This window comes from Xyrauchen texanus, chromosome 6, assembly GCF_025860055.1.
Source record: "Xyrauchen texanus isolate HMW12.3.18 chromosome 6, RBS_HiC_50CHRs, whole genome shotgun sequence".
NCBI lineage: Eukaryota > Metazoa > Chordata > Actinopteri > Cypriniformes > Catostomidae > Xyrauchen > Xyrauchen texanus.
The window spans coordinates 42,416,123-42,439,660 of NC_068281.1; the positions used below are offsets into that span (position 1 = coordinate 42,416,123).

Genomic DNA, 23,538 nt, shown 5'->3' on the forward strand with positions numbered 1-23,538 from the left:
CACTGACCACCGCAACTTGGAATACTTGCGCTCTGCCAAGAGGCTCAACCCTCGACAGGCTCGTTGGGCGCTGTTCTTCACACGCTTCCGCTTCTCCATCTCTTACCTGCCGGGATCAACGAGAATATCAAGGCAGACTCACTTTCCCGTCAACACGATGCCATGCCTCCGAGCTCCAGTATTGAACCCATCATTCCGTCCACCTTGATTCTGGCCCCAATCCAATGGGACATCATGGCTGATATCGCCCAGGCCCAGACGACCGATACACCTCCGCCCGACTGTCCGCCCAACTGGACATTCGTGCCACACAGCCTCCGAGAAAGGGTAATTCGCTGGGTCCATGATGCCACGAACTCTGGGCACCCCGGCATCTTTACCACCATACGCCTGCTGCAGAACCGTTTCTGGTGGTAAACCCTACAAGAGGACACCACCGACTTCGTGCACGAGTGTCCCGCCTGCAAAGCAGTCAAAACCCCGAAACAACCACCCGCAGGGCTCCTTCAACCACTCCCCATACCTCAACGTCCCCGGTCACATATCGCCGTGGATTTCATCACCGACCTACCGGTCTCCCGAGGCCACACCAACATATTAACCGTCATTGATCGCTTCTCTAAGGCATGTCGCCTAATCCCAATCTCCAAGCTCCCCACAGCTCTCGAAACCGCTGAACTCCTTCTCCACTGGGTGATCCGCTACTATGGCCTACCCGAGGATATTGTATCAGACCGTGGACCCCAGTTTACCTCCAGGGTATGGCGAGCTTTCTTCCGACTACTAGACATCAATGTCAGCCTCACCTCGGGGTACCACCCTCAGTCTAACGGTCAGACGGAACGTCTGAACCAGGAGATCACCAAGTTTCTCCGCACCTACTGCCACCACAACCAAGCTGATTGGAGCCGCTTCCTCCCTTGGGCCGAGTACGCCCAGAACTCCCTCTTGAAACCTTCAACTAACCTAACCTCTTTCCAGTGTATCCTGGGGTACCAACCTCCTCTGTTCCCCTGGTCCGGCGAGCCATCAGAGGTTCCGGCGGTCAACGACTGGCTCCATCGCAGCGAAGCGGTATGGAACCAAGCTCACGTCCATCTCCAACGGGCCGTGGACCGAACTAAGAGGCAGGCGGATCGTCGCCGCCGTCCAAGCCCTGCCTACTCTCCGGGTCAGTGGGTTTGGCTTTCCACCTGGGACCTACGCCTACGTCTCCCCTGCAAAAAGCTCAGTCCCAGGTATGTGGGTCCCTTCAAAATCATCAAACAAATCAATGCTGTGTCATTCCGACTTCAACTGCCCGCTAACTACCCCATCTCTCCCACCTTCCATGTCTCCCTACTCAAACCCGCCGGTGGCCCGAGGTCGGAGGAGGAGGATGCGAACCCTGGCCCCCCTCCCATCACCGTGGGCGGCGAGGAGGCATTCCTGGTGCGAACACTGCTGGACTCCAGACGTCTATGGGGTTGGGTCCAATACCTAGTGGATTGGGAGGGGTACAGTCCTGAGGAGAGATCCTGGGCCGGAGCCGATGACATCCTCGACCCTAACCTCATCTCAGAATTCCACAGAACCCATCCAGAGAAACCGGCCCTCCGCCCTCGAGGTCGACCCCGGCGTCGACCAGGTCCTCGCTTCAGGAGCCACTCATGGGGGGGGGCTCTGTCACAAACGCCTGCGAAGGCACATCCCCGATCGGCCACCGGAGATCCGACTCACCCGAATTCTAATCACCTCCGCACCCACATACCGGGCTTAATTAATCCACAGCTGATTCCCATTTCATCTCCCTCTATTTAAGCTACACTGCAAAGTCTTTTTTGTTCCAGCTACACTACTGAGCGTTCTAGTTTCCATTCCTCATTGATTATCTGTTTACCGACCTTGCTTTCCCTCCTGACTACGATTGACTGCTGCCTGCCTACCTGAACTCTCGCCTGCCTCATCGTATTGCCATCTGCTGCCTGCCTCGACATTCTGCCTGCCTCACTACGCTCTTAGCCTGCCTACTATTGCCCTGCTTCCCCATTGCTTGACCATTGCCCGTTCACATTTGTGTGTTCAATAAAGAAACTGCTTATGGATCCCAACTTACCTGAGTCTTTTTTACAACATGTAATATAACAATAACAAAATAAGAGTGTATCAAATTTCTACAAAAAAAGTGTATTATTCAAATAACAAAGAAAACGGTAAACTAAGGCAAGGAGTCAAAGACTCACAAACAAAATACCAGCAATAATCAAATGCATAAATCCCAACAGAACAAAACATTCAACAATAATTATTCAAGTGTGTGTGTGTATGAGAGAGAGTTAAGGCAGGAAAGTTTGTGGATGGCGCATGCTGGTTCATGGAGAGTTTGCATGTACCTGTGTGGTGACTGGGCAATACTGAGTCCAACACACAAGGGAATAAAGGTAGGTCAGAAGAATCAAGGAATCACCTGGCGCTTCCACTATAGGCCTTTATTTTATCGTCACCTTGACCATGGAGCTCTTCGGCGACTGAAGATCCTCTGAACTCATGCCACTCCACTTTCAATCAAGCAGTGCAAATCAACAGCTATGAAAAAATCCAGGCCTCACTCTGGTGATGAGCAATGTCAGATTTGTCCCTTTGTGGTTTCTTCCGGTCTTCTCCGATCACGTTCCTAATCCACCTCACCGTACACAAAAACAAACTTTCTTTCTCCTTACTCAGCTTGCACACCTTAACTTCACCTCACTCAAGTCTCAAATCTCTCTTTCTCTTTTTTGTCATGAACAACCATCTTCCTGGTTACCTTTATAGTAGCCTTTATTTTTGACACCTGGTAATCTGATGAGCAGCCATTTTAGTTGGTGGTGGTGGATCCTTAAAGGGGCAGTGCGCAGTTCTACTCTGCCACAAACTACATTCATTTCCAAGAGATAGAATGTGTCATATTTTTCCTGAGTGGTATGATGGCTGCGTGGTCCCATACTTGCATACTATTGTTTGTACAGATGAACGTGGTACCTTCAGGCATTTGGAAATTGCTCCCAAGGATGAACCAGACTTGTGGAGGTCCACAATTTTTTTTTTTTGAGGTCTTATTTTTATTTTCCCACGATGTCCAGCAAAGAGGCATTAAGTTTGAAGTTAGGCCTTAAAATACATCCACAGATACACCTCCAATTTAGTACACAACCTATCAGGATCTAATTGTCTTTAGGCTTGACATAATTTTCTGGAATTTTGTCTTTAAACAGTTGTTGGAAAATTACTCGTCATGCACAACATCTTTAGGTAGATGTTCTAAACGACTTCTCAAAACTATAATGTGCTAATATGACTTCTGTGGAGTGGTTAAAAATAAATATATAAAAATAAACCTATGTAAACTTCTGACTTCAACTGTGTGTATGTATGTGTGTATGTGTATGTGTGTATATATATATATATATCACACATACTGATCAGCCACAACATTAAAACCACTGTGACAGGTGAAGTGAATAACATTTATTAGCTTGTTGCAGTGGCACCTGTTAATGGATGAATGTATTAGTTAGCAAGTGAACAGGTCAGTTCTTGAATTTCATGTGTTGGAAGCAGGAAAAATGGGCAAGAAAAAGAATCTGAGCAAATCTGACTAGGGTCAAATTGTGATTAGCTGCTGCAGAGAGTGCCTTGGTGATATCAGACGCAGAGGGCTCGAACGAGCTGGTGCCTTTGGGTGTGCCAACTCAGTTTGAGGCCGATGTGGAGCTGACCGCCATGCTTTCTCAGGCTGCCGCGAGTGTCGTGCTGGAATGGAACCCTCCACCCGCCCCTGAGCACTTAAGGCTTGACAACTGTTTCTTGGGATCGGCACGCTGCTCACGGAGGTCGTGGAGGGCACCTTTCACTGCCCGAACCCGATCTTTCAGCTTGTCCGCTCTCACTACCCTCGACGGCGGAGCGGCCCCAGGTGGATAAAGTGATCGTGACACACCTGTGCCCGCTGAGCACCTCCACCTGGCGGAATTGCGCGGCACTTCCTTCCCGGGCCTGTAGGACTACATCGTCTCTGGCTGCCAAAGCCTACAGCACTGCCGGTCTGGCTGCCTCCACCCTGCATGCCATGGCCCTCCCACAGGTCTATCAGGCCAAGTCACTAAAAGAGCTGCATGAGGGTATTTCTGATCCCGACGTGCTACAAGAACTGCACTCGGCGACCGCCCTCCGCATGACAAAGGTCACTCCGCACGCAGTCAGATGATGTCCACTCTCGTGGTCCATGAGCGCCACCTGTGGCTGAACTGCATTTCGTTATCTTTGTACTTGTACTCTACACAATGACAATAAAGTTGAATCTAATCTAAAAAAAAAAACATGGTCGAGATGAGGGATGTGGACAAGGCACGCTTCCTGAACGTGCCCATCGCCCAGGACGGCCTTTTTGGTGACACTGATGATTTTGCCCAGCAGATCTCGGCGGTGAAGACACGGCCACCGAGACACAGAGCACTCGAAGCTAGGGCCTCGCGAACAAGGCTCCCCACCTTTACGTGTCCGGCTGTAACACACAAAACCACACCCCTGGCCATTCGGGGGTGACAAGTTTCGAGGACGGCCCAATATACCCTCCTCCTGAGTTGCCGACCTGCCTTATGTCGGGTACGCAGAGCAAGTTAAGTGATTCGCAGGCTTCCTCAGCACGGCCACCTGGGGTCGGAGCGTTGCTCCTTGGCGTGGCATTTCCAACCCCCCACCTCCTGCGAGGCCCCACCCCCAGGTGCATTGAATGCGATTCTCCTATTAGTGCCCCTTGCTTGGAGTTTGGACACGTGGCTAACACTCTCCAACCCATGGTTGGCCAGAACCATCTGACTCGGCTATGCGATTCAGTTCGCCAGGCGACCGCACCGGACTAACGGCGTTCACTTCAGGTCCGTAAAAGGCAAGAATGCCACCGTCCTACATGCAGAGATCGCGATCCTTCTACAGAAGTGTGCGATAGAGCCTGTCCCTCTAGGTGAGGCAAGGGTTTTACAGTCCTTCATCATTCTGAAGAAGGGCGGTGGGTTGCGGCCAATCCTGAACTTGCAAATTCTGAACTGGGCCTTGCACAGACTCCCATTCAAGATGCTGATGCAGAAGCACATTTTGGCATGCATCCGGCTTCAAGATTGGTCCACAGTGGTAGACCTGAAGGACGCGTACTTTCACATCTCGATTTTATCTCGATACAGACCCTTCCTATGGTTCGCGTTCAACGGTCAGATGTATCAGTACAAGGTCCTCCCCTTCGGCCTGTCCCTGTACCCTCGTGTCTTCAAGAAGGTCACAGAGGCAGCCCTTGGCCAGATAAGGGAAGTGGGCATTTGCATAATCAGTTACTTCGATGACAGGCTGATTCTAGCGCACTACCAAGAGTTACTGCGTGCTCACAGGGACCTTGTGCTCACGCACCTCAGCTGTATAGGGCTTTGGGTCAACTGGGAAAAGTGCAAGATCTACCCGGTTCAGAGCATCTCTTTTCTTGGCATAGAGTTAGACTAGTTTAAATGTTGTTCAGCTCCTCTTTGTTTGCTTCGTAATCTCTATCTTTCCACACCATGGCTGCACCTAAATGTGTTTGTCTCAACCCTTACAAAATTCGAAAGTTCTTGGCAAATTTTCAGCAAAGTTGCTGAAAATTTGCCATTGATCATTTTCACATGCAAATGAGCTTTGTGGCAAAGTTGCGGCAAATTGTCCACTGTTCCCAAAAGTCTGCTGCAATGTTCACCACTACCGGTGAAGAGATGCAAACTTCTGACAAAGATTTATGCCTAATCACATGCTCATTTGCATGTGAAAATATTGAGTGGCAAATTTGCCATGATTCGTCAGACCAGGCAATTCTTTTCTAATCGTCTACTGTCCAGTTTTGGTGAGCCTGTGCCCACTGCAGCCTCAGTTTACTGTACTTAGCTGAAAAAAGTGCTACTCTGAGGGGTCTTCTGCTGCTGTGCCTCATCCGCCTCAATGATCAACACATTGTATGTTCAGAACTACATTTGAATTTTGGATGTGTGCCAATCTCTGATGACAACTTCAGATTGATCACCTTCTTAAACTAAAACAAGGTTAGACTCTGCAAAATGAATACTGTTCAATAGAGCACAGGTATCGTGAGATTTATTTTTAGAGGTTGAAGTTCTTTTTAACTTAACATTGCATCTACAAAACAGCCTTCATGCATGAAAAGCTGAATAAATTAGTAAACACAGTGCAATGGTCAAAGACATCTTTCTAGTGCATGTTTACTTAGTAAAAAAGTTGGAAAACAACCCCTTAGGTGGAGGTCTTTGGCTTTTTAATCAGTGTTTTACAGAATAAGCAATGTGTTTTAAAAAGCTTTGTAAGGAAAGGAGTTCGATTTAAAAATTTACATTTCAAGATCTCTGTGTTCTGTTACATTCTGTTTTGCTCATCTATTGAACAGCCCCTTGACTCAAAATCTGAGTCACTTCACCATCAAGTTCAGCCAAATACCACTGCTATCCGTGAATATTACTACTGTACATACTTCTGTAATGAATGGAAAAACATTGTGGTATCACCGTTATTGTTAAGCTTAAGTCTGGTACTGTCATGGCATCAGTGCTACCCCAACTTAACATCGTACTGATACTGAGTTTATTTCCCCTTGTTTTGCTTTTTACTTAGAATTTGAGGATATGAACTGGCTAAATCCTAGTTTTTGTTCATTGTAATTTAAAAACCACTGAAGCAAAAAAAAATTTTTCCCAGAACCTCTATAAATAAAATGTTATTTTGTTTAGTGGCCTAATGTTCAGGTTTTGTAAATCACTGAAACAAAACAAGTTCTTCAGATTCATGAGGATCATGATATAAATTCTAAAGAAATAAAAAAAAATTACTGTTCTCTATTCATTGAATCATGCAGCTCTGTGTTTATACAATTTTTTTATCAAATGGCATCTGCCTAAAATAAATGTTTTCAAGTCATGAATGAGTATTTTTGAATTGAGCTTGACCTGTGCTGTACAATGCAGTAGGCCAGTGTTTCCCAATCACGGTCTTGATGTACACCCAACACTGCACAGTTTTGATTTCTCTAAATGAACACAACTGAATGTGAACTCATAATTGTGAAATGTTGGGATATTCCAGGACCAGGATTTAGAAAAGCTGCTATAGGTAAAACAATACCAGCTTCTAAGCTAAAGCAGTTGAAGTTAGCGCCATTACCAACTAATGCACAATTAATTTTCAATAAGAGGAGCAAACAGAACATTGTTTCCTGTTCCAAGTCTCACTTAATATGAGAGTTAACCTTGAGTAAAAAGAAAGATCACGTATAAATAAATTCTTGACATCTATTGCTTTCTGCTATTGTTTAGTTCACCTTTATGTCCTTTCTTGTCACATTTATCTCACTTGTGTTGTTACTTTTATCTTTTCATTCAGACCTGATGGAGCTGAAAGAGGAAAGTCAAGAACCGAATGAAGTGGAGGAGAAACATCAGTATCACACACATGCTGTTTTTTTAACTGGAGAAAAGTTATTTAGTGTTGCACAGACTGAAAAGGAATTCTCACAAAAAAGAACTCCAAGAACAAAAAATATTTTTACCTGCCCTCAGTGTGGAAATAATTTCACAACAAAAAGTAGCCTCAGTGTCCACATGAGAATTCACTCTGGAGAAATGCTTTACACGTGTCATCAGTGTGGAAAGAATTTCAAACAGAAAGGATACCTAAAGCGACACATAAGAATTCACACTGGAGAGAAACCTTTCACATGCCATCAGTGTGGAAAGAGTTTCAAACATAAAGGAAGTCTTAATGTCCACATGAGAACTCATACTGGAGAGAAACCTTTCATATGCCATCAGTGTGGAAAGAGTTTCAAACGGAAAGGAAGTCTTAATATCCACATAAGAACTCACACTGGAGAGAAACCTTTCACATGCCCTCAGTGTGGAAAGAGTTTCAAACATAAAGGAAGTCTTAATATCCACGTAAGGACTCACACTGGAGAGAAACCTTTCATATGCCATCAGTGTGGAAAGAGTTTCACACACCACAAAAGTTATAAGGAGCACATGAGAATTCACACTGGAGAGACTCCATACAAATGTCTTCAGTGTGGAAAGAGTTTATCAGACAGATATGCCTTTAATAATCACATGAGAATTCACACAGGAGAGATGCCTTTCTCTTGCCTCCAGTGTGGAAAATGTTTCTCATTAAAAGGAACACTTGAAAAGCACATCAGGATTCACAGTGAAGAGAAACCTTTTGTATGTCTTCGGTGTGGAAAAAAATTCAACGACAAAACAAGCCTAAAGTGTCACATGAGGATTTACACTGACGAGAAGCCTTTCACCTGCCATCAGTGTGGAAAGTGTTTCAAACATAAAGAAAGTCTAAAGGGACATATGAGATCTCACACTGGAGAGAAACCTTACACATGCCCTCAGTGTGGAAAGAGTTTCAAATACAAAAAATATCTTACAAATCACATGAGAATTCACACTGGAGAGACCCCATACACATGCCTTCAGTGTGGAAAGAGTTTCAAATTTAAAAAAAGTCTCTCATTTCACGAAGCATTTCACAGTGGTGAGAAGCCTTACTCGTGTCCTCAGTGTGGAAAGAGTTTCAAATATAAAGCAAGCCTCAGATTTCACATAGGAATTCACAGCGGAGAGAAACCTTACTCATGTCCTCAGTGTGGTAAATGTTTCTTAATAAAAGGAAGTCTTAAAAGGCACATGCAAATTCACACTGGAGAGAAACCTATTGCAAATCATTCAGGGAGAAATTACACCACTGTTCTCAGTGTGGGGAGAGTTTTTCACAGCTGACCTATTTTAAACAACACCAGGAAATACATACTGGCGTGAAGGCTCATGTGATCTCAGAGCGTGGTAAAGCCTTTGCCTGTAACAGCACCTTGCAACGGCATAAAAAAATCATACGGGAGAAAGATTTTAAGTGTTCACATTGTGAAAAGATTTTTGCTCATCCAGCACACTTGAAAACACATGAGAAAGTGCATACTGGACAGAAGACATATGAATGTGCTCAATGTGCAAAGAGTTTCAGCACATCATATAATCTACAGAGACATTTAAACAAGAACTGCCCAAAGTTATCAAAGTGAGCATACTTGTTATTTAGAGAATCTTTGTCATGTGAAATTTGTGTAAAGATAGACTTTCTCCTAAAGTGACTACAAGAGTGATGTGCTGTTGGAAGCTCAATAAACCAACAACTCTTAGAGGATGGGTAAATCAAGGATAAAGGGGTTATTTTGGTCATACCAATGTGCTAATTGTCAGAGATATTGCAAGGATGAGTTGGGACTTTCCTATACATAGGATTGGGCGGAATTGTACCACTAAATATGGCGACATGTTGGAATGGAAGTCAAATCTTTGACATTGGAAACATTTCCATCTGTTTACTTGAGAACACAAAGAGTGAAGCACAATTTAGGATACAATTGTTGTCAGATTTTATTTGTGATTTGAATTTATATCTGTTCGAGTCGATTGGAGTTGAATTTGCATGCATAGAAAATAGCTGCCTGAAGGCATGGTGGACTGAGTGAACGGAGTTGTCTTAAAGGGACTTTATTATTGTGTGATTTGGGTGCAAAAGTCATTAAGGCTCAGTCGTGTGTTAAGATGTGTCATGTCCTTAATTCAGAAGACAGCACAAATTTGTCTTGGGATACTGTAAGGAGAGCATGTACTCTCCATCATATAGAGTTGCCTGTGACTGAGAGATGCACATGAGAAAAAAGATTTTGTTGGTAAACTGATCAATTTTAATTGTTAAATCAAGCATTTTCCCCAAAATAGGTTTATGGTAGATCATGGGGGGTAAGTTGTTCCAATTATTCAGTGCAGCTGGCTCATGAGACAACCTCTTCTCAGCTCTGCTTGCTGTGAACTAAACGAAGAGGGAATGCCCTCGAACTTATTTAATTGACAACATGTGGTGTTATTCAACCCATACATAACATTAACTTCAAAACCATATACAGTATAATCTGTCCAAAAAGAACATCATCAAATAATCCATGAATCCATAATAAAGTAAATAAAATGTAAAGATTTAAATTAAATTCAACAGGAGTAGGTTTTATTTTTTTAAATCTCTTTATTGGTTTTTCCAAGTTATTACATTCACATAAACAAAGTGTTGTACAGATAAGTAATAACAGAAGGAGCTTCAAACCCATTTACTGGACCATCCACACACCTGTCTTCAGGTCCCTATAAACCACCCACAGAATAGAAAACAAAAACCCAGCACTCATACTCGCGCGCACACTCACACACACACCAGGACAGAAAAGACAGAATAGACAAATAAAATATATATATATATAAATAAAATGGCATACAAGAAGGGAAGGAGGGGATTAGCTCAGGGCTCAGTTAAGACTGGTCAGTTTCTTCATTGATATCTAATGTGTTGACATGGGCTAAAAAGGGATGCCAGATTTTACGGAAAGTCTTAAGGGAGCCTCTTAAAGAATACCTGATCTTTTCAAGCCTTACACATTGCAGTACCTCAACAATCCATTTGTTATGTGTGGGAGGGGAGGAGTGAGTCCATTTAAGAAGAATGAGCCTCCTAGCGAGTAGTGTGGTAAATCACCTGCTTTGCGGTTTTGGACGTGATGAGTGTGGGAGAGATTCCGAAGAGGGCAGAGAGGGGGTCAAGGTGTGCCGGTTTGTCTAGGACTGAGCTAATTGTAACAAATACTGCAGACCAGAAAGCTGATAACTTGGGACAGAGCAGAAACATGTGCATGTAGTCGGCAGGCGATTGATTACACCTGTTGCACTTATCAGTTCTATCAGGGTATATTCTAGCTAATCTTGCAATTGTAAGGTGGGCTCTGTGTAGAATCTTGCACTGTATAAGGCTGTGTCTTGCACATATCGAAGAGGAGTGTACAAAGTCTAATATCTGCTCCCATTGCTCGTGCTGCTAAAGTGACTCAGTGATCCTGGCTCCAAGTAGTCCTTAGGGCATCCAAACAGTTTGACTTCATGTTTGAAATTAGATTATAAACTGTCGATACAAGGCCTGTTGATTTGAGTTTTGTGATAGGAATTTATCAATCATAGAACCTAGAGGTTGGTTAGGAAAGTTAGGCGATTGAGATCGTAAATAGTGTCGAATTTGGAAGTAGCGGAACAGATGGCTATTTGGAAGGTTAAATTTGTTGATAAATCTGAAAAAGAAGTTTCTATATGGGCCCACTGAGGTTGATTGCTCTGTAGTTTATTTGTGTTCCAGAATGGAAGTCTACTAATGTTGCACGCCCAGTAGTAGTGACGAAGGTTTGGAAAAGCTAGTCCTCCCTTAGACCTAGGGAGTTGGAGGACTCTTCTCCTAATGCGAGCACACCCAACACACCATAAGAAAGCGTGTGTTAACTGGTCTAGAGAAGAGAAAAATTACTTATAAGTATGGGAATGTGTTTGAAGGCATAAAGAAACTTGGGGAGTTCCACCATTTTCACTAGGTTGACCCGCCCCATTAGTGAAAGCGGGAGGGAAGACCATCTAGCAAAATCTGATTTACACCGATCTAAAAGCGGGTTTAAATTTTTTGCAAAAAGCTCTTGGGATGAGTTGGTAACAAGGATTCCTAGATATTTAAAACCTTCAATTGCCCTTTTAGCAGGAAGGAGATCTTGAGGAAGCTGCTCAGCAGAGAGGTTAATTGGGAGACACTCACATTTACTGAGATTTAGCTTGTAACCGGAGTATTTCCCAAATCTTTCTAAAATGCCGACAATTACAGGGAGAGAGGATGCATGATTTGAAATATAAAGCAAAAGATCATCTACATACAAAGCAAGTTTATGAGACATACCATAACGTCTGATACCCTCAAATATTTCCTCAGCACAGAGCCATATGGCCAAGGGTTTGACAGCCAGGGCAAACAGCAATGGGGACAAAGGGCAACCTTGATGAGTGCCACAAGACAATAAAAATAGGTGGGATTTAATACCATTAACTTTGATTGATGCAACAGTGGAGGTGTAGAGGAGCCTGATCCAAGCTATAAAGTCAGGGCTGACTGTATGCAATGTATTTTCTTTTTGATTTTCAGGAAGATACAATTAAAATATATCTATTAAGCAATGGTTTCCATTTATTGAAAAGGCCAACATGCAAGAATTTCCCCTTCTGTCACTCACTCAACATTGTGTCAATGAAGTAACACTAGGGGTCACTTTTGAGAGCCCGATACACCTTAGAATTTGCATGCCACTCCCCCCAATATACAGGTATAAAAGGGAGGTCGGAATGCGGCTTCATTCTGACTTTTCCTCTCAAAGAGTAGATTTCCTCCAGGTAAATCCCCCGATGTCTCTTGCTATCCGGAGATCGTGCATACACCTGCGCGCACAACGTCCCCACTAAGCCCAGCGCCCCCGCTCAACGCCGGTTTTGCCATTGACCTGGACCAGGGAGCAAGCACAATTGAAAAGAAACATCATCATCTTTAACAGCTTGGAGGTGAGGCACATACTAGTTATGTTATAAATAAGTTAGATTGTTATGTATTATATAAAATTAATGCATTTAAAATAAGAATTCAACATTAATTACATGGAAATATAAATTAAATGTATAATAAAGTATCTGCAAAGAACAGCAATAAATGTAAGCGAGCAGGTTACAGCACAAATTACATTGCACCTTGCTGGGAAACAATAAACAAGTGACTGAAAAAAAGCATCATAATACATAAAACAAGATTTTATCGAATTAAAAGATATAATTAAGAAAAATAGGTCCATATGATATAACTGATAGAAACGGTTAAGTGAAATAGTGTAATACTAACAAGAACTATTATTATGATTATACAATATTGAATATATTTGTGTCATGACTACAAAATGGAAAAAATCTCGAACAATTTGAGGCATCTGAGGGGGGCAATCCCCCCTTCAGAAATGAATTTCAGGCACTGATATAATACATAGAGTAAGTGTTTCATATGATTTCAGTTGTAATGTTGAAGGAAATGGTAGTCAAGTGAGCTCTATTGAAATTCCTCTGCCAGTATGCCACAAAGCAAATTTGTAGCCTACCATCTTACATTTGGGAAAGTGCCAGGTAAAGGTGAAGGAAAACAGGCGGTGAGAATCAATTTTAGAAGAAAGTAAGAAAAGTGATGCAGAGTGAGACCAAGGGCAGGTTTCCCTGTGCTGTGGAGTCAGCTGCAATAGTTCCTATATTCAACCTTTGTTTATATATGTTTGCTGTTCACTTTCATGCCACAGTGTCATCTACTGTATACAGTGTAGAAAAGAATGATATACCATATATCATTGAGACATATCCAGAAGAGTACGATATACCATAGCTCATGACATTAATACATTCACCAAGGTCAAAATACATAACATCTGAATTGTCCCCCTTTTTTAATTAAATGTAACATGTGCAATTTCAATGACATATTTACCACTGAACTAGAAATGTCCCCATTTTTCATTTCAGAAATCTAAACACCTTGAGACATCCACAAATTGATATTAAAGTGTTACTGAGTAAATCAGAAGTGAAAGGATTAATCAGGGTGGCTGAAATGAAGAAATGGCAGGAGTTGTGGGATAATGAATACAAGGGAAGACATCTGTGTAGTATTCAGGGACAGGCTGGAGTGGAGAGGGTAAGACATACAGCATCAACAGATTAAAGGACGTTGTTACATCCCGACTATGTATTGGACGTTCTGGTTTAAATCACAACCTTTATAATTGGAAAGGTAGAGTCTGGTAACTGTGAAAAATGTGGTCATTTAGAGACCGTAGATCATGTACTTTTAATTGGGACTGAGGTAGGAAGATCTCTATATGCAGATGATGGAGCATTATGGAAGAGGGGAAGGAATGTCAAATATGTGGAGGATAGAATGCAGGAGGCAATAGATGAAGTTGGAAAGTGGGCTAACAGTTGATGGTTCCGATTTTCAGTAACTAAAATGCAGGTAGTATGTTTTTCAAGAAGCTAAAACTTGAAATGTACAACGTTAAACTAAAGATGTACAATCAGGTATTAGAACAAGTATCAAAAATCAAGTTTCTGGGAGAGTATGGATGGACTCAAAGTTAACCTTTGAATGCCATATTCAAAAAGTAGTAGACAAATGTAAGAAGGGAATAAATGTATTTCAATGCTTGGCTGGGACAGATTGGTGTTCAAGTCACCCTTCCCTAAGGAGAATATATAGTGTTTTAATAAGATACACTATGTATTATGGCAGTATAGTTCAGGTTCTGCAAAGTCTCTGAAAAAAAGCTAGAAGTTATCCAATCACAGGCATTAAGAATGTGTTGTGATGCATGCAGATGTTCCCAGTAGCTGCTATTCAAATGGAAGTGAGAGAAATGCCTTTGGAAATTCACTGGTTACAACTGAAAATGGTTTATTGGATATCAATAAAAGGACATAGTTATAGTCATACTGTAACGAAATGTCTAGACAACTGTTGGGAATATGAGTATTCACAGTTGGTGAGTTTCGGTTGGAACGCAAATAATGAGGCTCACAGAATGTGAATTTTCAATGCTGAAGTAAGCCCAACAGTGGCAATGCCAGTGTTACCTCCCTGGATGATTCCAATGTCATCAGTCGATTTACATTTGCATGAAAAAATTAATGACAACAAAGATGGGTTTCTAAGGATATGGTAGTGAGGCAAAATATAGATCAAAAGTATTATTATTTTATACAAATCTTTACTGATGGTTCAAAGGATCCAGAGTTTGGACATACAGCAACAGCACTAGTTATTCCTCAGTTTGACTGTAAAATAGGGAAACGAACATCTAATAATTTATCTGTTTTCTCATCAGAAATGATAGCAATACAGTTGGCTCTTCAGTGGGTGGAAGAAGTTCAGCCACTAATGTGTTGGTCTCTTTCTGGCCTTACCAGCTTAATGAAATCTAATTCTAGACAGAATATGTTTAGAATACAACAACAAAGGATAAAAACATTATTTCTGTGGGTGCTGGCAAACGTGGCGGTAAAAGGTTATGAACTAGCAGATGAAATGGCTAAACTGGCATTAAAGTATACAAGAATAGATATTAATGCACCACAAAGTAAAAGGAGGTGGCAAGAAATGTGGACCCAGGAGAGAAAGGGAAGACATCTATATGGAATAAAAAAGAGGTAGGAAATGAGCGATAGTCTGTGGCAAAAGAAGGGATGACACAGTAATTCCACTACTCTTTATCGGACACACTGTATTGAACCAGTCACTATTTAAGATAGGAAAGCATACCAATGAACTTTGCAATAATTGTGGATTACCGGAAACTGTTAAACATGTTTTATTAGAATGCATAGGTTTTTACAAAGAAAGATCTCAGCTCGGAGAAGATTTTAAAGCTAAATCCAAAGGAATAAATAGTTTAACATTGCAGAATTTATAGAATAACAATTCAAAGGTTACTAAGGCTGTATTAGATTACCTAAAAACAACAGGTCTGATTAGAAGATTATAACATCAAGCCCTTGGGGAAATATGATATTCAGATTAAACAATGCCTTACACTCCATAACAGTAGGTGGCGAAATGCACCTGAGCTGGTTTGCCAACCGCCAATGAATACAGAAGAAGAAGAGTCGTAGTGCGCTTTACACTCCAGTCCAGTTGGTGGCGGGAATGCGCCTCTAGCGTTGGTTTCTGATATATCAGAACAAACGAAAGAAGATTGTTCTGCGAGAGATGAAACTGGTGAGTGTTTTTGTCGTTCATTTTCTCTTGTGCTCGTGTATCAGACTAGTTTAGTGCATATGGCGAAATTTCAGGTGTTTGTGCAAATTAATATGAGGCTCTCGACGTACTTTTTTTTTATTTATTTTTTTATTGCATTGCAATAATATACAAGAGTTTTCAGAACAGAAAGACAAAAGGACAAATAGCACTCAACGCCAAGGGAATTAAAAAGACTAAAATGTTATAACTAGTAAAAATAAAAACAAAAGAGGAACAAGATAAGTGGGGGGTGCTGAGACATAAATAAAGTCATAAATAGCAGAGGTATGGGGTCATATTATACCAAATGTTATATAAAGATTCGTACACAAGTTTTATGGCTTTTTTTTTGTGAATTCCAAAATCTTTTGAGATTTTGAGAGAAAATGGGTTTGATATTCAACACTTATGAATACAGTTCTTGACAAGTAAAATAATTAGTTACATTTAAATATATGTCTTCATATTGTTTCTCGAACTCATTAAACCCAAATAATACATTCTTAAAGTAAAAGTTGAAAATCTTGTGATCCATTATTGAATAATTGTCTTGCAAGATTGATGCCATTCTAACCATTTTCCAAAAAACAGTGACTGGCGCTTATAACATGCATCCCTATTATTGCAAAAATAGCTAGTTGGAGAAACATTGTGTTTGAAGATCATGGACCATGACAAGAGAGCCTGCTTATGAAAATTAGACTGAGCAACAGGAATTTAACACAACATTAAAAATGTCAAGCCTCCCAACTGACTTCGATGATGTGTTTCTGCCTTATTTAGCAGTGTAAATCTAGCAAACATTGTTATATTTGCAATTTTTAAACTATTTGGTGTAAATTTAAAACATACTTTGTATTATATTACCCTAGAGCTAGTTTTAAAAAATGAGATACCACAGATGTGATGAAGTATCTAATATAGCTGCTGAAAGAGTGACAGTAAATTTGAAATCTTCTGTCTCCTTTTTTAAACTTCACAACTAAGAAAAACAATTTGTCAATATACAGGTAACAAAAACAGCTCTGTTGCCTTTCATATATATTTTATGATTAGTATCCTACTGAACAGACTTTAAAGTGGTTTCAGAATGAAAGTGTATGCTTTAGGTGTATGAAGACAAAACTGTCCTTCAACACAATTTTTATTGCGTTCTATTGACATTTCAATTATTTGTTGCTTTTCTCCTCCACTCAAACATAGACTAAAGAACGTGAAAGCTGCGTTAGTCATGACAATCAAGGTTATTATGTTTTGAATGTGAATTTAGCTTTAATTTCTACTTCATTTTCAATTTGTCAATTTAGTTTAGTTTTATTTAAAATCATCCCTATCTAAAGAAATAATAGTCTATACTGAGATTTCTTTCTGAATCATTTTCTCTGCCTGCTGACTGATTTGGGAAAATACAGTACATACAATGAGTTAACACAGTAGTAATTAGCACTCACTAATTACTATTGTGTAACAGTAATACTTTATATAATTATCTGATGCGGACTATTTAAAAAGGTACACAGTTAACTCATCAATCTAGTATGGACAGAGGTGGGTAGTAACGTGCTACATTTACTCAGTTACATTTATTTGAGAAACCTTTTGATTTCTTTTTTTTTTTACTTTTAGAGTAGGTTTAAAAGTGGGTACTTTTTACTCTCACTCAAGTCCATTTCTAATGAAATTGTTGTGCTTTTGCTTCTTTACAATGGGTGGCGTTCCTGTCGTTACATTACTGGGTTTATTTTTTGAAGAGATTATTGAATGGGACTTTTACAACAGCGGAAGTTCACAGACTGTCACTCAATCACTGCTGCAGCATCAAGATCTTCAGAGTGAAACACTTTCTTTGCTCCTCACAGTGAAAAAAAAGAACAGTTTTTTGGAAAGTTGAGGAAACTTAATAGTGCCATTTTTCTTTTGATATTGAAGCAAAAAATTATATTTGCCTTAATCTCTTATTCACCGCTATCGAGGTTTACCTTGCAAACGTTTAATGAATAAAGTGTTACCTTATCAGTTTACATAAGTGATATCACACGAGATAATTTTGATCAAATTAAAATCTTATTTGTAACGCAAGTAACAACAGAACAGAAGATTTAGCTGTATAGCTATAAAGAATAATTCTTTGAAAAATTAAGAGTAATTCCTTGCATCACTTCATCAACTGATAAAATGTAATCTGATTCTGATTATTGTGATGATTGGTCACACCCAACACTCAGTAGCAGATCTTTGTTCTTTGCAGTGCCACTGAATGGATATCAAAAAGATACAAATGTGAATAAATGAGTATAATATTTGGATAAGACGCATCACTGTTCCATTGTAAAACTTATTTGTGAGTGAAATACCCTATTTTTATTTACATGTAGGGCCTACACAAGCATACTATAGAGCACAAATTATGATTAAAACTGGCTTAATATTAAACGTACAATATAAAAATTATGCATTGTGGCAATCTAGAAGCTTCTAGCCATTGTTTTAATTATTACAGCGATGTGGCCCACGGCACATTTTTTTTCTGCATTTGGCCCTCGACCGAAAAAGTTTGAACACCCCTACCATAGCATATAGTTGAGAATCCCCCGTTTTACTTAACAGATAGCTGCGATCTTCCAAACTTTGTGAATGGCTGATCAAAAATCCCCTTACAGAACTAAACGATGCACAAAATAAGATGACAACAGTGTAAGAAAAGTTAACAAAGTTGGCAAATATAACAACTTCCTAAGATCAGCTGCAGAGGACACCGGCGATTCACTGTTTATCATGAGCGTTACTGAATTCAGTGCCCCGATTAATCAGCAGGCTGGTCGTTAACCGAGTCCAAAACAATGTTGCTCCATCCACTGTTGCTTTTTGCTTGCGTACTCCCTTAAGTTTTTTCAATTTGTTTATGATTTGGTCAATTGTCTGATGGATGGTGGCATGCATAATTTCGTGCTGTATCTTCATTCGCGTAGATACATTTTTTCCTTTGCGATCTCTCTAGTTTATCTCGAATCTTCGTTAATACCATATCAAAGTAGAGCACTCCTTTTGTTATGTTACCTGAAGGCTTTTGAAGTCTGATAATTTTATGGGTTTTTTATTGTTGTTATAGAGCAAAGTAGTAATCCTTGCTGCAGAAGGTAGCAACTGTTGTTGTTTAGGAAAACTTTACCATGGCGATGAAACATTATCCCACCCTCCATACACTGACATAATCGTTTCCTGCGTAGAGACCAGCAAGCATATGGGGCCTGTGTCGAACCAGGATTTTGGCCCCAGAACTGCCTTTTCTGTGGTGGAAATGCGCAGAACACTTCGAGAATTCGCACCGGGCCAGGAACCCACTCCCGAACCATGTTGGTGAAAAAGGGCTATAAGTGCAGCCGCAGTGTCAACTGAGAAAAGGAACATTAAACCAAAGCGAATGTCTATGGCAAGTGCTTCTGGACAACATTTTTCAAGTCCTACATTGAATAAACTAATTATTAAATAAATCGTACATAAATTACAGTGTAACAGTTTAATATTTCATAAAACACACAATTGTAGGATTTGGTGAAGTTAACTTTGTATTCATATGCTTTTTTTAAATAATATTTAAATATGAATTTTAATATCTGCCATATAGCTAATGGTATTGCATTATCCAACAACTTATCGCATATTGCATTTTTCCTCCATATCGTGCAGCCCTATTACACGTTTTTCTGGCCCCTTAAAAAGGTTGCTCATGGCCCATACATTTTAGTGATTACCTTCATTTAACTGAAATGTTATAATAATAGTTTTTCCATAACTATTCACAAACACTATTTATAACAATCATTTATTATTATTATTATTTATAATATAAATGTTTCTACTTATGTTCCTTGAGGTCCATTTAGAATTTATTTATTTTTTGCACCAAATAATTTTTTCCAGACTCTCTGACACTTAGAATGAAATCTGCTTGACTTGCAACTGAAGATGGAGTTTATTAAAGAAGAGTTCAAAGAGGAGAGTGAAGACATCAGTATTTCAGAACCATTCAGACTGAAGAATGAAGATACTGAGGAACAAAGAGGTTGGTGATCATTCTTGATTTTTATGTAAGGACTGCTGAAGATCAAAAAAGGAATAATTCACCCAAAATTGGAAGTTCTGTTGTCATTTATTCCCCCTCATGTTATAAAAAAAACAGCTTGTTCGGGGACCCTGGTGGCTTGGGGGCCATAACTGGCAGTTTATACTAGAGCCCGACATGGTTGTCAGGGACAGAGTCAACGTTATATTAGTTATATTGAAAAGGGAAAATATAGGGGGGTCATTGCTTATTAACCAGTATTTCCAGTATGTATTTTATAAACTAGTTTGCAACTTACTATGAAGAGACCGCTTAACTCTATCAGCTCAGCTCTGTAAACAAGTCTGGGGGGCCTGGTTAGCTCAGCAACTATGCTACGCTGACTACCACCCCGTGAGTCATGAGTTTGAATCCAGGGCATGCTGTGTGACTCCAGCCAGGTCTCCTAAGCAACCAAATTGGCCTGGTTGCTAGGGAGGGTAGAGTCACATGGGGTAACCTCCTCTTGGTTGCTATAATGTGGTTCTCACTATAATGTGGTTTTCGCTCTCTGTGGGGTGTGTGGTTAGTTGTGCGTGGATGCCACAGAGAATAGCGTGAAGCCTTCACACGTGCTTTATCTCACGCAGTAACGCGCTCATATCATACCGATAAATTGGCCGGGCACTAGTTTATACCACTTATAGCTAGAATAAGCCTATAATTAATTAAAGACAAATTTGCCCCAGTTTAAGAACCGCTGGTCTAGAAAATAAACAAATCACATGCAGTATCCATGCGCCACTAGCAAAGTGTAAGCTCCACCCTGCCCCCCAGTGTATGGCATGTTAATGGAAGTGTGGTATCTAAACTAAAGTTTAAGCTATCTGTAATAGTAGACTATGCATATAATTAGGAACACTGCTCACAGCAGGCTGTTTAAAGTCTGATAGTGAAGATCTACTCAAGTACTGCTTTCAATAGACTTCTCAATGTTTTTTGTGCTGATAGTAACTCCATGCAAAAGCACAACTAAGCAGCGTGCTTAACTCTCTCTTAGAAGTTTCGTCTCTCAATTCATTCCTTTAAGAGAATCACAGCAAAAAATATTGAACATACTAATTGGTTGTTGGATGACTAGAGGAGCATATTTCCTATTTCTAGAATGTATTGGACCTCTACCAGTGACTTCTGTCTACGTGTTTTAAAAAAAAAAGTATATTCATCAGTAGCAATATCACCCTCTAGCTGTAGACTGCTTGCCCACTGAAACCAAGCAGGGTTGAGCCTGGAAAATGTCGCTTCAAATGTTTTCCATGACCAAAGCAGATAGTCATCTGTTGGTTTGCATGACAATAGAGTAGAATTTAGTAAGTATTGCCTTGTAATATAACTTGGCTTTGCTTTAGAAGCACAGACACCATGACATATCTTCTCTCATCCAACACCTCATCAACACGTTTCCACAGCGCTAATTCAGAGCCCCTCACAGCAGTCGAACGCGAAAGGAAAATGAATTTTCGATATTCGAGAAGTGTTTAAAATACTTTAGTAGCTGGTGCAGACCAAATACTCTTTTACTCTACTACTTGTGCAAATCCCTACCTTAAAGTCCCTGTAAACTGCCTTGACGATTTCTTTGGTCCTCTGACATATTTCCTATTGAAACATGAAGTTGAAATGGGACATGTTGAACGGCTTGTGTCTTTTAAAAATTTATATCCAATAGGTTCTAGTTTCAAAAGCCACACACACATACACTCTAATATACCCCCTTTCCACTATGCTGCTTCTCGTGCCAGAGCTGGGGAAACTGAGAAGCGATACAGAGTCTGATCGCTTTTTCATTGACTTGAGAACCGGATATTGATCTAACTGACAACTATACTACTTAACAAGCCCACGAACAAACACAGCACATTGCGGTCTTTGCTTACATCGAGGATGGAGCCATGGTGCAAGGTCAATACAGATGAACGAGCAAGTATTAAAACGTGTGCTGTGCAGCGCTATTGGCCAGAATTTCCTAATCACTATCCTAAAATACCCCCAACACTACACAGTTTGGAGGTCTCCTTAAATGAACATGCCTGATTGAAATAAATATTTGAGCTTTTACTTGTGCTATTGATGTGGTTCACTTTTTATATCATTTTAATTTTATCCCACTTTGTCTTTGTTTTGATTTTAGACCTGATGCAGCTGAAAGAGGAAAGTGAAGGACCGAATGAAGTGGAGGAGAATCACCAGTATCAGAAACCTACTAAATTTGTAACTGGAGAAAAATCTTATAGTTGCTCCCAGACTGAAAAGAAACACTCACATAAAAAAACTCGAATTAAAAAAAAAGAAAATTCTTTCACCTGCCCTCAGTGTGGAAAGAATTTCACAAATAAAGTAGCCCTTCAAAGGCACATAAGAATTCATACTGGAGAGAAACCTTTCACATGCCCTCAGTGTGGAAAAAGTTTCTTTGTAAAAGGAAGCCTTCAAAGGCACATGAGAATTCACACTGGAGAGAAGCCTTATTCATGCCATCAGTGTGAAAAGAGTTTCACACATAAAGGAGGTCTTAAAGTCCACTTAAGAATTCACTCTGGAGAGAAACCTTACACGTGCCATCAGTGTGGAAAGAGTTTTCGACATAAAGGAAGTCTTAATATCCACATAAGGACTCATACTGTAGGGAAGCCTTTCACATGCCTCCAGTGTGATAAGAGTTTCACAGAGAAAGGAAGTCTTAAAGTCCACTTAAGAATTCACTCTGGAGAGAAACCTTACACATGCCATCAGTGTGAAAAGAGTTACACACATAAAGCAAGTCTTAATATCCACATAAGGACTCACAATGTAGAGAAGCCTTACACATGCCTTCAGTGTGAAAAGAGTTTTAGACATAAAGTCAGTCTTAAAGTCCACATAAGAATTCACACTGGAGAGAAGCCTTACAAATGCCATCAGTGTGAAAAGAGTTTCACACATGAAAAAATTTATAAGGAGCACATGAGAATTCACACTGGAGAGACTCCATACAAATGTCATGAGTGTGGAAAGAGTTTAACAGACAAAAGTGCCCTTAATTATCACATGAGCATTCACACCGGAGAAAGGCCTTTCATATGCCCTCAGTGTGGGAAGAGCTTCATCAACAAATATTCACTGAAGTATCACATCAGAATTCACACTGGAGAAAAGCCTTATACCTGCAATCTATGTGAAAAGAGTTTCACACATAGAGGAAGTCTGAGTTGCCACTTAAAAACTCACACTGGAGCGAAGGCTTTCAAATGCCTTCAGTGTGGAAAGAGTTTCGCAGGAAAAACAAAGCTAAGAGCTCATATGAAATGTCATTCAAGAGAGAAGTTACTCCATTGTTCTAAAGACTAAGAGTGATATGGTGATAACTCTTATAGGATGGATGAAATAAAGACAAAAAATGATTTTGGTCATATCAGTATGCTTATTTTGAGAGACATTATAAGGATGAGACTTGTCCTTCCTATACATAGGAATGGAGAAATCATATGGCAACTGGTGGAAATACAGTTCAAAGAGTAAATCATCTTAAGTAATTTTCTGTCAGTGTACTTGAATGTCTATGTGCATTAGTTGGACCAGCCTGAAATTTTTTTTAATTTAGAGTTATTACAGCTAAATAATAATTAAAAAAATAACACAATTTAGAAGACCATTTTTGCCAGATATTATTTCTGATT

The 23,538-nt window shown here is 40.3% G+C and overlaps 2 protein-coding genes across 3 annotated transcripts in view; one reads left to right on the forward strand and one right to left on the reverse strand.

Annotated features, from left to right (window-relative positions):
* LOC127645727 (zinc finger protein 420-like) overlaps positions 1 to 23,538 on the reverse strand; it is a 451,613-nt gene that overhangs the window by 112,814 nt on the left and 315,261 nt on the right. The gene's annotated exons all lie outside the window — the stretch shown is intronic.
* On the forward strand, positions 15,716 to 23,431 carry LOC127644810 (gastrula zinc finger protein XlCGF57.1-like). Of its 2 annotated transcripts, XM_052128189.1 has the most exons (4): positions 15,716 to 15,759; positions 19,008 to 19,210; positions 19,702 to 19,843; positions 22,014 to 23,431. In XM_052128189.1, the coding sequence occupies exons 3-4, from the start codon at positions 19,747 to 19,749 to the stop codon at positions 23,207 to 23,209; spliced, it is 1,293 nt and encodes a 430-aa protein (XP_051984149.1). In that variant the 5' UTR covers positions 15,716 to 15,759; positions 19,008 to 19,210; positions 19,702 to 19,746; the 3' UTR covers positions 23,210 to 23,431. The 2 variants fall into 2 exon arrangements, with proteins under 2 accessions (XP_051984149.1, XP_051984150.1); XM_052128190.1 differs by lacking the exon at positions 19,008 to 19,210 and having other exon boundaries at positions 15,718 to 15,759.